The sequence below is a fragment of the Mauremys mutica genome, chromosome 4 (assembly GCF_020497125.1).
Source record: "Mauremys mutica isolate MM-2020 ecotype Southern chromosome 4, ASM2049712v1, whole genome shotgun sequence".
In the NCBI taxonomy this organism is placed as follows: Eukaryota; Metazoa; Chordata; order Testudines; family Geoemydidae; genus Mauremys; species Mauremys mutica.
Genome location: NC_059075.1, coordinates 3,617,741 through 3,633,655, shown reverse-complemented (window position 1 = coordinate 3,633,655; position 15,915 = coordinate 3,617,741). Strand labels below are relative to the sequence as shown.

Here is a 15,915-nt window from a genome sequence, read left to right as displayed (position 1 = left end):
AATGGCAAACATGGTACAGTAACTTACCCTCTGTGTTACAAAAGACTGCTTAATAATTCTTGCATCCGAAGAAGTGGGTATTCACCCACGAAAGCTCATGCTGCAAAACGTCTGTTAGTCTATAAGGTGCCACAGGATTCTTTGCAGCTCTTAATAATTTGTGTACATTTTAATTTTGCATTGTAACTGTAAAATTGTTAATCTCTTGCTTAGAATTGATGCCTAGCACACATTATTCACCCACAAGGTTCAGAAATCTTGGTCCATACTTAAATATTGGAAATCTTAAACATTTGAACTGAATTGAATATTAATTGCTTTTAACAGTTCTGGCAAGCCCTCCTGCCCGTGATCTTAAGTAGCCAGGATTTACTGATTTCAGGACACATTGCAGGGCCAACATGTTACAACCTATGACTCTTCAAAGGTCAAATGAAAGGCCAGAAATGACCATATTATGATAATCTAATATGATCTCTGCATCAAGACAGTAAGTTCTGTCTGAGCAAAAACATCTCCCTTAGAAAGATGTCCAGTGTTGATTAATTATCTTAATTAATGAAGAATCTACTGCATCCTTAGGTAAGTTATTACAATGAATTACTCTCACTGTGAAAAGTGTGTGCCTTATTTCTAATCTGATTTTGTCTAGTTTTAGCCATTGGCTCTCATTATGCCTTTTTCTGCTAAATTAAATAACTGTCTACTATCAGAAATCTCTTCCCCTTGTACTTGTAGACCATGGTCAGTCAGCTCTTAACATTTTTCTTGGATAAACTAAATGTACTGGAGCTTCTTTAGTCTCTCCCTAGTTTTCCAGACCTCAAATAATTTCTGTAACTCTCTTCTGAAGTCTTTCCAATTTTTCAACATCCCCTTTGAAGCATGGAAACCAGAACTGAACACAGTATTCCCGTATTTATGCAGAACTAATAACCTCCCCTTCTCCTACTTAATATTCCCCAACTTAAGCATCTGAAGATTCTGTTCATCCTCTTAGCTCAGACAAGTAGGAGATGAGAAGATGACTGGGTGTGTTAACATTAATTATGAGCTGCTGCTTGGTAGATGAGCTGAGCTGATTAAACTTTACTGGATTTGGAAATTTAAAATAATTGACACGGTACTCAGAGCAGGCACTTTTTATGTTTATAAAAAAAGGAAAGATTATTTAGCACTACAAACAGCTACTATTGCAGAAAACTGGAAGGTGGCTAATGTTGCACATTGTAAAAAAAAAAATTGCTTCTCTTTTTCCGTTTGGTTACACAGAAAAAAATAATCTACAATTTTTTACTTTGTAGGAAGTTTCAATAAAATGTTTTCCAGACCTAGACATATAAAATGAACAATAAGATCTTTATAACTGAATAAATCATAATAAGTAGCAACATAGCTCCAATAAAATTTCTGCAGTCTCTCAAACCTCAACTGTCAACACAAGCCTCTTACTACTATGGTTATTTGGACAAATTATTTTATGTATTATTGTGCTAAGCATACATCAAAAGCATCAAGCTGTTTTATCTAAAATGGGAAAATTAGTGTTTTACTGACAAAATTATTTTTGTGCTTTTGGCAAAAATCCAATGCTGTTACAGTAGAAAGATCTATAAATCAATGAGTGCATATCCGGCAAGAAGGAACTGAGGGTGGGGGGAATTGGCAGTGCCCTATATACCGCGGCACGTGCGCACCACTCCAGGGGATTCTGCTGAGGGAAAAACTTCTGGCACCGGTGCATGTGGTGAGCACATACACCTAAGCTGAATGGACATGAGCAATCACTTGAAAAAGAACCAGTCAACTTGGAGAGAGCACTGTTCTTCTGGAACTATTTACCACACATACATTGTCCATCACACTCATAAGTATATGCATATTACATAGATATAGATCACTCTCTCTATATATATCCATTCTGTACTTAAAGAATAAGTGATATAAATTTGAAAAGAATACACTGTACTCTTCATATATAACTAAGAGGTTAAATTCCTGCTTAAAGTATAAAATTCAGTTTAACCTTACTATGAAGCCATGGCCAGTCCCTCCGTATATAAATGACATGTATACATACTCATTGTGACCGAATATACCCCTACCACACTATTATTATAATCTTTTCACAAAGAATGCCTTGTAAAGCATCACTTGAAAACTTAATTGTCTGATAAAGTGTGTGTGGCAGGACTGTACCCTAGTATGTCACATTCATGTAATATGACATGATTCCATGTGACCAGAGAGATGAGATCAACTTGCCAAGCTGGCCCACCTTAAATTTGTTTCTTCTCGCATTTCTTAATTTTAGGATTCCTCTGATTGTTCTTTTCAAATCAATGTTTTAGGCACTAAAAACTGTTTTATTTTCAAACATTTAACTTATGCTTCCTGATGCCAGTGCATATAAAAATATATGGAGTAGGACTGAGAGGGAAGAAAGGCTGGTTTTGGTGTCAAATTCTCAATGGTGCAAGGACTGATTGCTCTACAAAAAAGTCTGAGAAATTCTGAAATTAAGACTGGAAACACTTTTTAAAAGTTAGACTTTTTAAGCCTAACTAACTTGATACAGTTGAATCATTTAACCTTATCTGAAAGTGCTCTTTTCTCTTTAGCATCAATTAAACTATTATATCAAAATAAACATTTTGCATTATTTAAAGCACAAATATATGCACTGATTATCTGAGGTGACTTTTATGGCTTTTCACAGAATCCCAAGTTAGAAATGTCAAGCGTTGTATCCTTGAACTCCATAATGAAGAGTGATGCACTTTTTCCTGCCTATTAACTGAAGTTTTCAGTGGGAGAGCTCTTCCAATTCTTCTTCCCAAGGAAGGAACTTTTGCATAATTAAAATATGAATTTTAATTTTCTAAACATTTTTAACAGCACACAAAATATACCCTATAAATCACACTAAAGTGAATCAAGTAAAAATACTACAAAGAAACAGGAAACTCAAACACATTAAGAACATATCCAGTATTTGAGGATTTTGTTTATTTTTAATCCAACTCATTCTTGAAATTTCACATTTTTCCTTTAGTTACGTAGAAGTCAAGAGCTTTGTTCCAAGTTCTCTTCCACTCAGAAAGATGACATTTCATCAGGTCTTGTTTACACTTTAAATGTTCCCTGCACAACCATACTAACAAGATTTTTTTTTTTTAATGAAAGCATAGCTTCAGGGGCATAATTCTGCAGAGGGAGTTGGATTCCACAGCCTGTCCCGTGGCTATGAAATCCTGGAACAAATGAGACCCCAGTAATAAAACTAAAATGTTTATTATCATTGTTTTAACATTTGGTTAGAGTTGTGCAAGGATTTATAGTAAAATAAGGTTAATGAAACCTATAAGGAAATTTCACTTAATAAACTGTATGGCGGCAACTTGTTTTTTCAGTGATTGCAATGGGGTCCACTCACCACTGTGGCACCTCCTCAGCCTGCCTTGGGAATTACCTTTGCGGTTGAGTGCGCCCCCTTCAGGTGGTGCACTGCTGCCGTGACCCCTGCTCTTGGACCCACATCTCTCCAAGGACCGTGGCGTCCTCTTCAGTGACACAGGCCTCCAGCTGTGCCACACACTATGCTCCCCTCTTCTGGGGGACCTGCAGTCTGCTGTTCAGCCACTTCCCACCAGTGGCAAACTGCAGTCCACCATCTAGTCACTTCCCACGTGGCTCCGGCACCCTCTTTACCCTTGTATCAGGGCCTCAGTCTGCAACTCCCCGGCAGCCAGCCAGGAGCTGTGTCTGTCTTCCTCAGCCCCTGTTTGCAGCACTGCTCTGTCCAGGGTGCTGGCAGTTCTCTTGGCCCTTCACGGACACAGTCCTTCCTCCCTGGGCTCCCAGCAGAGAACTGCCTTCCACTGCCTTGCAGCAATCTTTTTATATGGGCCTGATTGGCCCTGACTGGCTACTCCTTTTAGCTCACCTCTGATTGGCTGCCTCCGGCGCAGCCTACCTAGGGCTGCTTTTAACCCCTTTTATGCTAGTGAGGGGCAGCTGCCCCATCACAGGGATATTTTTTCAAGTGGATAAAATAAAAATACCTAGCAAAATATGCAAGAGTTTCAATCAATTAAAGAATAAGAACATAAGAGCAGCCATACTGGGTCAGACCAATGGTCCATCTAGCTCAGTATCCTGCCTTCCGACAGAGGGCCAATGCCAGGTGCCCCAGAGGGAATGAACAGAACAGGTAATCATCAAGTGATCCATCTCCTGTCGCTCATTCCCAGCTTCTGAGGCTAGGGACATTTCAATTTTTATGAATAAAACAATTAAAGAAGAATATTATGGATTCATACCCAGATAGTGTGATTAGATTACATTTTGGAGACTAACATTTACCTGTACATCCCTTCCAGGATTTGAAGTGTTCTACTACGACTTCTTCTAATTTCTTTAATTTTGGATGACTGTAGATGATTTTATTTTTATTTGTAGGTCCTGTAAATCAAATAAGGTCATTTTAAAAAATATACCTTTGTGTCTTTATCTTAAGTAAGTATATAAGAGGTTCTGTGAACGTTGTTTTCTTATTCTACTTCTCTCTTCCAAGTCTGACAAGCATCAATTCCCAACATTTCCAATCTAATTACAATAACTATCTAGCACATAAACCTCAGGAAACTCATTACTGAAACGCATATTTGTTAAACCCAGTTTTTCAAGACTTGCACATTACTTTTGTTGTGGTCAAATTAAAAAAGTATTGCACAAGGCTAGTTAAGAGATTATAATAATAATTTATAGTTAATTCTAACTGAACTTCACTGCTTCAGTCCTACAAAACTGTAATTGGAAGGCAGATGAAATTGCTTAAATAGAACACGTAAAAGCTGCAATGTAACTACTATCCAGTTTTGTGCTACCTTAACATTAAAGTGCACTAGGAAAGAGAGGCATCACACTGAATATCAAACTTATTTTGCATCAAGAATCGTCAGCAGCTAGGCTTTATGTTGAACAGAGCGTTTGCTAGGTTTAAGTTTTGAGGGGAGAAAATGCTCTTTTAGAAAAAAGCCAGGAAGCAAATATGCTGACTTCAAAGGTAAACACTGACCTGTTCTATTGTTGTAAAGAAGATTTCCATTTGCTGAAGTCACAGACATGTCTGAAAACATGGTTTCAAGTTGCCGATACAATTTCATGAAGTCCTCATTCCGGCTAAGTTCATTCCTGGCACGAGTCAAGCCTTTATAAAAAGATAAGATGGTTTAATATTCAATCTCTTGAGTAATCTTAAAGATTTGGTGTTTTGCAACATATAACTTGAATTTAATTTAGAATCAATTCCACATTTCCTTAACTAAAATACAAATAGAATTTTCTGAAGAAGCTAAAGTTATGATGAAAAGGCTTATGTAATTGGGAGTCAATATTATTTCAGGGAGTGTTAGTGTGTACATACGAGGATTAAATGCACATAACAGAAGTCTACATCCTGTTCAGGCAAATTAAAAATTATTATTAAAGAAGTCTTAAGCTTGTGCTTTTCACCAACAGAAGTTGGTCCAACAAAAGATATACCTCACTAACCTTGTCTCTTTAATATCATCCAGTTTATATTAGGAAACTGGCCAGCTGTTGAAGATGCTTTCTGCACTCAGAGGGACCCATAGCTGAAAACAGCTGCGCTACTAGGGTAAGCAGGACAATGTTATATGTCTTCTTGAATGTTTCTGTAACAGTGCAGAAAAAAGGTTTGTCCTGGTTACCCTAACAGCTGAACTACTGCCAGCACTGGCTCAAGGGAACCTGTTGTGACTGAGGATGTTGTCTGTAAATCAACTTCCCATTGTAGAAAGGGCTTAAGGGAGCAGTGAAACTGAAGAACTCTTTTTATTTATCAAAAATAATGAATGCATACTCTAGTGCATGCATCTACTAATACAACAGTACTATAAAAAAGTCAAAGTAAGCATGTATGAAAGCAGTACATTGTAAAAATACCAATGCATGAATGTCACAAGATACTAGCATACACATTACTATTTGCTAATCGTTTCTATGATATGAGGCATTCTGTAAGGTTTGTTTTTTTTTAATTGGTATTAAACTTCACTCTCAGACAGCAGTAATAGCAGTCACCAATAACTCATTTAGTAATTTTGTAGCTTGCATTCAACCATCCAGAAGTGCTAATTGTATCATGAATGCAAGATTCATCAATTCATCAGGACTTGAGCAATAAAAATGGGAAGAATCAAGATGCTTGGTCTACCCTACAAACTTGCATCAGCACAGTTGCACTGTTGCAGCTGCGCCACTGTAGTGCCTCTGGTGAAGATGCTGTAACCCAACAGGACGGAGCTCCTATTGGCTTAACAACTCCACACATTTGCGAGAAGCGGTAGTTATATCAGTGGGAGAAGCTCTCCTGCCGACACAGAGCTGTCTACACAGGGAGTTAAGATAGGTATAACAACATTGTTCATGCCCCAGACTGATGTAGTTATTCCGAAGTAAGTGTGTAGTGTAGACCTGGCCAGATTCGTATTAGTTTCTTTCTAAATTAATAAGGGTATTGGAAATCCAGGGGCAGACTCAGATGTGAGCCCAACCCCCCTACCACCCACACATAAATCTTTCTGACTTGGGTCACCAGGCACTCAGGACCTGGTTCCTTGGATCCATCTGGGGACCGTGTAGAGGGATCCAAGCCCTAGTCCCACTGTGACTTGGGTCCAAACCCTGTCATTTTGCAGTGTGGATGCAGTTCAAGCCACAAACTCAAGTCAGAAGGTCTGCATAGTGCAGTATGGACACACTAGCATGGTTGAGAGACCTGGGTCCCACAACTGTAGACACAGGTTTACAATGCAGTGTGGACACTCAAGCATGGGCTTGGAAATACCAGCTCCACAAGCGCAGGTCCCACAGACCAGGGTTTACAACACAGTGTAGACATACACTAAGTGGTTAAAATATATTGTGTATCTTACTCCATGCATCTGTTTGTTCCTGCTCCCTTTCTAGATAAGTGGTTCTCAGCTTTTTCCATACCATGGTCCCATGTTACAAAAGAAAGTTTATGAACCAACATTCCTTTCCATCTAGCCACAAAGAAAGGGTGAGTGAGGTTACTCGCCAATAACTTATTGCTTGAGAGTGACACCCCTGCACACTCAGACTTCTGTGGCTGGCATCTTCTGGCACGGAGCTGCACAATCATCTTGAGAGCCATTTTGCCCAAGGTCCCAACCAGCCCTCAGTTCATTGCCTAATTTTGGAATTATTGACTTGAGACTCAAAAGAAGTGGAGGAGAGTTGGTGAGGAGTGGGAATATGCAGAGGCGACATGCTTGAAGAATAGTTACTGGTAAATCTCTTTTCGAGTGGCTCTGCATTGTCCCATTTGTGGGAGATTAGTGAGCAGTACCTCTCAGAAAATGGGATGAGCAGTTCCAGGTGAACAAGGACTTAAAAATGAACATCACCTTTGGATGACAGATCAAGAGAGTATTAGAAGTGCCCACAATCTTGCTCTCCCAAATCAGACCTCAGTGAAGGACAACAATTTTTTTGCTTTAAGAACATACAGTTGTCAAGTAACAGTTTTTCAATTTCTATTAAAGAAACAAAACTAGTAAGAAGGCCTGTAATATGGGTGCTGGGTTCAGATTAGTTAATACCTTTTGATATAGCCAGGTAATTGTACATGGGCAAGTCATAACAAGGGCATAAATGAGACTTGGAAAATACAGACAGGTTAGTGGCCTGTACAAGATGGAAACAGATGGCTTGAGACTGAAATGGGCATGAGGACACTGACCAAATGACATTTCTCATATGCTCTACAGTTTAGGGAGTTTTTGTCATCTGGCCTGTATCTAACTAAGTCTGTGGGCTGAAACTGACGACTATGAGGAATGCCTTCTTCACAGATATCTGCTGTATGGTACAGATGACACTGACAAACCAGAGGTCCCAAGAGCCTTGTGAAACAAGACTCCAATCCCAAAAGCAAAAAAAAGAGATACATGAAGCAGAGGAAATATCCCAAGACGCTACATCCACATCATGATGCCCACAGCACAACCACATGTGTTGCTAAGAGCAAATCAAGTTTCCTTTGGTGTAGCCATCAAAGCAAAGAAATTACCTCAAGCAACCTTAAGAGCCTCGGATCAAACCATCCATAATATACATCGTAGTAAGGTGAGCAAGGGCTGTTTCCCCTAGAATGCGAGGGTAAAAACTGAAATCACAACCCATGTAGCCTAAATGAACTCAAAACAGTTTTGAATGTTCAAAACGTAAGTGATGACAATGTTATAAGCAAGAGGTTTGTTTGGTCCAACGTTCCTGCTTTTTGATAGGATCCACTAAACTTCTGGAGAGCATCTGAACAATCCAGAAGTCAGAGTGTGTCAACCACAGGAGACTCAGGCTCTAACAGATTTTCTTACTCAGTCTGAAAACAAAGATCCAGTGAATTGAGAAAACGTATCATATTCAAAGACAAACCCTGGTAAGGATTACTAACAACATCTTGGCTCCATGCCAACTGATCTGCAGACAGATCTCCTGAATCAATAGGATCAAAGAGAATACACAGAAGAATTCCTGATTCCAGCCCAAGAGAAGGGGCTTCTGTCAAGGACATTAGGTCTTGTTTGACTATGTATCAGAACTGGAGACAATGAGTGGTCTCCTTGCCTAGTCAGGACTACTCTCCTTGTACTACACAATACCCGAACAAGATCTAAGATAGACATCTGTGTCATTGTATGAAAACTCTCTCAAAGTATCTGCCTAGACATAGCTCTCCATCCTACACCACATGAGTATTTGGCCAAAAAGAGAAAGCTTTCATCTGGGAACAGATCCACAAACCTTGAAAAGGTGGGGGTGGGGTGGCAAGATAAATATCCCAGTTCATTATCTGGAAATATTCCTTTAGAGATGGTAAGGGAGGTAAGAAGGGAATTCCCTTATATGCATGTGTTATCTTCACCTTTTCCATCTTGAATGATCTGAGATTTAAGTGGCTCAGTTGTAAGAAGGGTCAAGAAGAAGTAGAGGTTTTGTAAATCAGTGTTGTGAAGACCACAGATGTAGCCTGGGTGCAGTATCACCCAGTTACACTGTTAAGGAGCCTGTCTGTGGGACAAAGTCCAGATGTGGAAATGAATGAAAAAATGCCCTGACATCTGAGAGAGAGGAGGTCAGAATAGCCGGGTTTTCTTTATTTTTATTTTTTAAAGGTGCCATTTAAAGCAAAGCATCTCCTGGAGACCTGTGGTTAGTTCTACTGATATAACAGGGCTGGAGACTGTCCTGTGAAAAGAGGCGATATAAATGCCAGTGTTGATTTATAGGCTGTAATTTTCAGCTACTGTGTTGCCTAGGAACAGCACACCAAGAATGACAACTTCACAAGTTAAGTGCTTTCCACTGGGCACTGTCAGTACTTGAGTGTGCAGGCTCAGGAAAGTTTAAACAGCAAGAACTCTTCTGAGGCACCTGTGCCTGATATAGACTGCCTGCTGTGCTCAGATGGAAGACAGGTTGAGGAAGGATGTTCCAGAAGTTAGAGCACTAGCCTATGACGTGAGAGACCTAGGTTCAAGTCCCTTCTTATATGACCGTGGGCAAGTCATTTATCTTCTCTGTGCCTCAGGTCCCATCTGTAAAATAGGAACTACAGAATCTCCCTACCTCACAGGTGAGTTGTGAGGAAAAATACATGAAAGATTGTGATGTGCTCAGATACTACAGTAATATGTAAGTACCTAAAATAGGATGAAAGTTTTAATGGCACTGCAGAAGAATAGGTTCCAGGGCTAGAGCACTGGAGAAAACGTACAAGAAGACTCACTCCATTTGGAACAGAGGGATTTGGTGCCCAGGCAGCAAGGTCCCTGTAATGGCTGCCAACTTTTCTTTTTAATTTATTAAAGTATAGCACTTTAGAAACTCAGGGGTTTCAATGAGCAGTTCATTAGACATGAATAGAAAAAAGCATGCCAGTAGTGATGCAGCATTGGCTCATGACAGTGGAGCACACTCCAGGAAAGCTCTTTATGACCTCGCTTCAGAAACAAAGCATTGATACCAATGTTTGGAACCTAAGTGTCTCTGGGCACTAATGGTTTTGGATGGTTTCAAAGTCAGGGCACTGGCACCAGATAATAAGTCTTGGTCACTTTCACAGCCAATAAATGGTGAGGCACTGATGAGAACCAGTAGGAACAAGAGCCACCTCATATTGAGCCTGGGAATGGTTTTCAAAGGTTTTGGTGCAGAGGGTGTCTTGCACTTAAGGACACCTTGCATTTGATTAAGAAAACCATCTAAAGAATAGTGGCGCTGATAAAGGCCATGCCAGCTACTAATCAGAACCTCAACCTGGAAACTTGAACATTTCTACTGATTTCATCTGGAGGACTCCCACAAAAGGAACTTCTAGACCCTCAGTCAGCTATCTCTGTAGGCACTGTAAGTCAACCATCTGTAACCATCACCTTTATGTAGTGTTTATCTGAGATTAAGTTTCTGATACTGGAAAGACTCCAGGACAGGAGATCTAGGTATAAGGGTGCCAACATAGTAGACCCCAAAGGATCACAGGACTATGGTGCTTCCTATAAAAGCAAAGTTAACCATGCCGGGTTCTCAACACCAGACCTAGCCAATCCAGATAGGTCTGGGGACCCGTCCTCTGAGTAACTTATGCTAGATAGAGGCTCACTGCTTGTGAGTATGCTGTACTGCACTTAGGCTAGTACATCACCAAAGCTGATGCTAGATGAGGAAAGCATCGAGGATCTCGTGTGCAATAACTGCACCTTTGGCAGTAAAGAAGGAACTGAAGCAGTTGGGACCATTCCCATTTTATACTCTCAGGACCCATCACCATATAGATATATGTGTGTGCATATGCGCATTAGGGAGGAGCAAGCGGCCCCAGACACTGCTCTCTAGAAGATCACACAGCTTGATGCCAGGAGGTACTAATCTCACACATAGGAATATGCAGAGGCCAGTCAAAGAAGAATCCAGGTTTTATACCACAGTAAGATCTTTTCTATACCATCAAAAATGGAACACGCTATACTCCACTGGTGATGGCAAGATAGGAAGATGTAGTGCAGACAGCGTTCAGGCATTTTACCATCACGTACCTAACTCTGCAGGGCCATGAGACACGATGGTAAAAACAACAGTATTTCCATACTGTATCTCCCATGGCTGCTATTACCAATAGAGCTGAATTTTTGGGGAATTACAGGTCCATTTTTTTTTTTGCCAGCGTAGAGATTACCTTAAAGACCTAATCCTTTTCTGCATAAATTATTTAATGGCTGGTTCTGTCTCTTTTCAGGTCTATTGCTGTATCGTGCGCTGAACTCTGATTATATCTTCCTCATACTTCACTGATCTATCGCCACACACACACACATCATTGCTTTCCCAATCTAACTACACTATCTCATCTACAGATTATTTCTAAAGGCTTACGTTGAGCATGATATTTTCATCAAAATGTAAGCTGCAAAAAGAAAAATATACAAATTTCATGTGCAACCCATTTGTTAAGCAGTTCTTGTTCTAAATAATTTTAAATACTCATATAAACCTGGTACTCAACATAATATGTTTTTATTTCCTGAAAATTAAATTGGAGGAGGAAATAAGGAGCCGAGATAGTTTGTTTGTGAATGCATTTTACCTTTTGATCCATCCATAATTCCACACAAGAAGATAAATAATGATCGTGTTCCCATCTGCAGCAGTAGTTCATAACCATGATACAAACTAATGCAAAGAGCAAAATCTCCTTCAATTATGCCCTGTTGTATCCCCTAATAAAAAAAATTATAACACATTGGAATAAATTAAAGAGGTCAATAAGCAACAGGAATCATACTGCAATTTTTGATGCCAAAAATCAGTTTAACATTTGAAAAACAAAACTGCAAAAGAAAACAATACTGAATTGGTGGTTTGTTTCCCAAAAACCTCATGAACCAGGCTGGAAATGGTTTGGCAAAGTTTCCTAATAATTAATAAAAGTAACCTTTTTTCTCAAAGGAGTCATGGAAGAATTTTGATAAAAAGGAATCACTTGAGAATTATGGACATTGGCAAAAATACACCAATGCTGGTTTTGCTTGTCCTCTGGAATGAATTAACTGTCTGGTTTATCAAGGGAATACCATTTTGTTTTACTGCTTGTACTGCTGTTTTTGTTAACCTGCTTACTGTGTTTGGCAGGGTGGAATTTCCTTTACGCTTACCCAACCTATGCATCTTGAGCTGATAAAGTTGTACTGGTTGTTGTAAGTTACATTCTCTGTTATGCTTAAGACACTCATAGGACTTTTGGAAAACCATAAATGAACTGACTTTCTCTGCATAGCTGTCACCTGGCTTACTGAATAAACGAAGGGCAGACTATAGTAAAAATCCTGTGGCTATTTAGACAAGGAGGTGCATTAGGTGAATTTTCAGACCTCAGTGTAATCTGGGCAGTCATATTTTACATGTCTAGTTCCCTATATAGTTTCAGATGGATACAGTATTCTTCCCTCTTTTCCTAAATGGTCCTGCAGTGGTGTTGAGAGTGGTTAAACAAGTTGGCACATTCCATCCCAGGGCTGCATATCTGTGGTAATTTCTATTTATAGTTTGTCAAGCATTTTGAGATCCATTGGTATTTTATGTACTATGTAAATGTAGGAGTATTACTACTATTTATTGCATACTGTACAATATAAACTCATTTAGACAATTACATTACTAAGTAACATTTACCGCATTGTGTGAAGAAGGGTTTTTCCTAAATTGATCTCTTGCTAGAATTATCTGGTACTTTGAAAGGCTGGGAATATCACGCTGTGCCAAAACTCGAATTTTAATCAGGCGGCCAGCAAATGTTTCCAAAACCTGCAGGTAAAACAAAAAGCACATATGTAATACAAAGATAAGAAATAATTATGCTTTTTCAAAATTTTGTTTGTATGTCTATAATAAACAGTCAGCTTTAATGCACAGTTATCTGCCAAACAGAGATAAAATAATCAGAATGTAACTGACTTGCTTAGTTTGTAGGCTAAATGGTAATTTTGTAGAGACTATTTTATGATTAAATTCACTTCAGGATACTTTATAGTATAGCAGATGGATATTGCCCACGTTACATCCCATTTCAGTGTTCTCCACTGTCAGTGTAAGTTTCTTGTGTCTTCCAGGCTGTAAGTATTTTTTTTTAATTTAATTCTGTTCATACACATTATGCAAGCCTGTTTTCCACTTCAGCGGAGCAAGGAAAATGACCGGCTCCAAGTCATCTTAATACTGTTTTTCTCCTTTGTTCCTTTGCCAAAGGTGGTCAGGAATTTTTCCATATACTTAGTTTTGCATGAGCGCTAACTCTACAGTTTTATTATTAGAGTAATCAGATTTGCTCTAGACAAATGGCTTTTTCAATATGTTGGTCCATTTGGGTAGCAGTATCAAAAGTGTCTTAGCACTCTGTAACACCATGACAAGTTTTCTCCAAAGACATCTTTGGCTGTATTTGACAAGAGACCATTAACTCTGAATTCATGCTAGCTGTATGCACTAGGAATTAGACTGAGGTAGTGTCTATACTAACTATGTTTACAAAATTTCCCAGAGGTTGTAGGATGAGTTCAGTTGAATTGGTGTAAAAGCCAGTGAAAGCTGTAACATTCAGAAATTCTGGATGGCAAACCTCTTTATAACCATTTTTGTTAAACATGATGAAAAACGAGGCTAACTGCAATAATAAGTACAGGTCTGCTTGTTGGAATCTTGGGTAACAACAGCTCCCACCAGTTTTAACACTGGTTAAGGCTAAACCAGAGGGAAATGGTTTGGGAAAGTTTCCCCTGTATCTAGAGTGAAATGTACTAACAGCAGGAAATCAATATCAAATAAATCACAGTTTTAGAAGTAGAACAACATGTTTATTCCAGACGTCAACTATTCCAGTTTTACTTTGCACATACCTACAATATTCTGATCTCTTTAACTATGGCAGTTATCAAGTCTACGATTCATCTACGTGTACCCACTACGATGACAACTTAGCGTAGCTCTTTTTGCCCACTTGCTTCAACTTATTATGCAAGTTGTATTGTTCTGGCTCCTTATTTTGCATTTGCTAGGTTAGACATACTAGGGCACTTGAAGGCAAGTCCTGGGGGAAGGAAGAGCGATAAACTGCCTCGCTCATCTACAGAGATTTCCCCCAAGTCCCCCAAAGAATCACCAATGGGAAAGGAAAGGGAGTGGGAGAGGAGGGAGTGGGCTTCAGTAAAGGAACATATCTCCATCCCTGCAAGTGACAGACCTGTTAGATGTGGAAAACCTAAGTAGGCGACTATAAAGTCAGCAGAGTGAGCTGTAGACTGTTTATTGGAAAATGAGTCTGCGGCTCCAACTACCAGCGTAATGCTCTGTTGGGTGGATCTGGGTCTGCTTCTCTTGCCTCCTTCTGTGGTTTTGCATTGGGAGACAGAAATGATCTGCCTCTAGGACCATAATAAAATGCTGAGACTAATGTAGCAGGTTCATGCAGCTTGTCAGTAGCAATTTCTACTTTGGGAGAACTGCCTTCATATCATTGTGTCACTTGCTCCCTCCTGGGAGGAAATGAAGCAAAGTAGGAAAGATCAAGGGGATTGCTTGCTGCTTCACTGTTGGGGTTTCCTGACTCTTTTCTGGCTCAGGAGAAGGCAACTAGGGTGACCCCTTCCTGAGCTGGCCAGAAAACGAGTAGAGCTTATTGTCTATGCACTGTCGGGCAATAAGTGCATGAATATCAAGTTTTCCCTCTAGGCTTTTTTCTGCTTGATTGCTAGGCTACGGGGGCATATGCTGCTGTAGTACTTCAGGAAGAAAGGGAAGCCAAGAATCCAATGTCTGTCCTAAAAGCCAGTGAAAAACACTTGCCCAGTGTTTAATTTAAAAACATTAACGTTTATTTTAACTTAGAAAAAAAACAGAACATCCTAAATCTCTTGCAGCAAGGAGTTCTTGTTCACTTTGCCTGTATCTGTGAAGGCAGAATAAAAGTGGCATGCTCTTCAGCAGAACAATTATACCCCATGAGCCAGTAAGTCAGTTCTTCCCCAAAAGACCTATTGTAGAATCTGTAGGGACCTTACTGAGCTGAAGAAATACATATTCTATGGCATATATCAATGTAATCTGTAAATGACAGCCACTAACCACTAAAATTAACAACATGATGGGACTTGAGTGAGGTCTGCATTACACATTGGAATAAAATATTTAAATAACCAACGTGATTTGAGCAGGTCGGGGAGACATTTACTGGAATGGAGTGCTGTAAACTACTATATTCTAAGAGAACCAATAACTTCTATAATGCAGTACTACTATTAGATCAAAGAAATACTTCAAGATGAGAACATGAAAGACCTGAAGACAAAAGTGTAGTGTGCATTACACCCAAAGACCTATATAGTGTACATTAGTATTTGAATATAAGCTAATAAACATAAACCAGACTTCTAACTAAAAAATAACGTATACAAAATATAAAGGCAAACATTTTTCCTTTAAAAGGAGCCAATGCCTGGGCTAAATTTTAATAACATCATAGCTATGGTTTTATGTAAAGGTTTTTTGGGTTTTTTTACACTATTATTTCTTGTAATTAGATACATCTTTTTAATTTTTCATTGTGTGTGCTTGTTTTCATCTCCCTGACCTAATTTGCAGTATGGAAGAAAATGATATCACCACTACATACGCAGTGTACAAGCACTGACTATCTGATCCAATCATCTTCTACAAAACAAACCAAGAATGACTATTATGAAAGACAGCAGGACTCAGTCACCTGGAGCTTCAAAACTGAAGCAGATAAGGACAGTAAACATAACCTACTTAGAA

General features: G+C 39.2%; 1 protein-coding gene across 2 annotated transcripts in view; it reads right to left on the bottom strand.

The window, feature by feature from the left end:
• Nucleotides 1-15,915, bottom strand: part of FANCM (FA complementation group M) — a 152,731-nt gene that overhangs the window by 64,456 nt on the left and 72,360 nt on the right. For both annotated transcript variants that reach the window (XM_045015213.1, XM_045015212.1), the window contains exons 5-8: nucleotides 12,781-12,912; nucleotides 11,696-11,828; nucleotides 5,081-5,212; nucleotides 4,366-4,464 (exon numbers count right to left, since the gene is read on the bottom strand). In XM_045015213.1, the coding sequence (XP_044871148.1) occupies nucleotides 4,366-4,464; nucleotides 5,081-5,212; nucleotides 11,696-11,828; nucleotides 12,781-12,912 (496 nt within the window). The remainder of the gene's footprint in view (nucleotides 1-4,365; nucleotides 4,465-5,080; nucleotides 5,213-11,695; nucleotides 11,829-12,780; nucleotides 12,913-15,915) is intronic.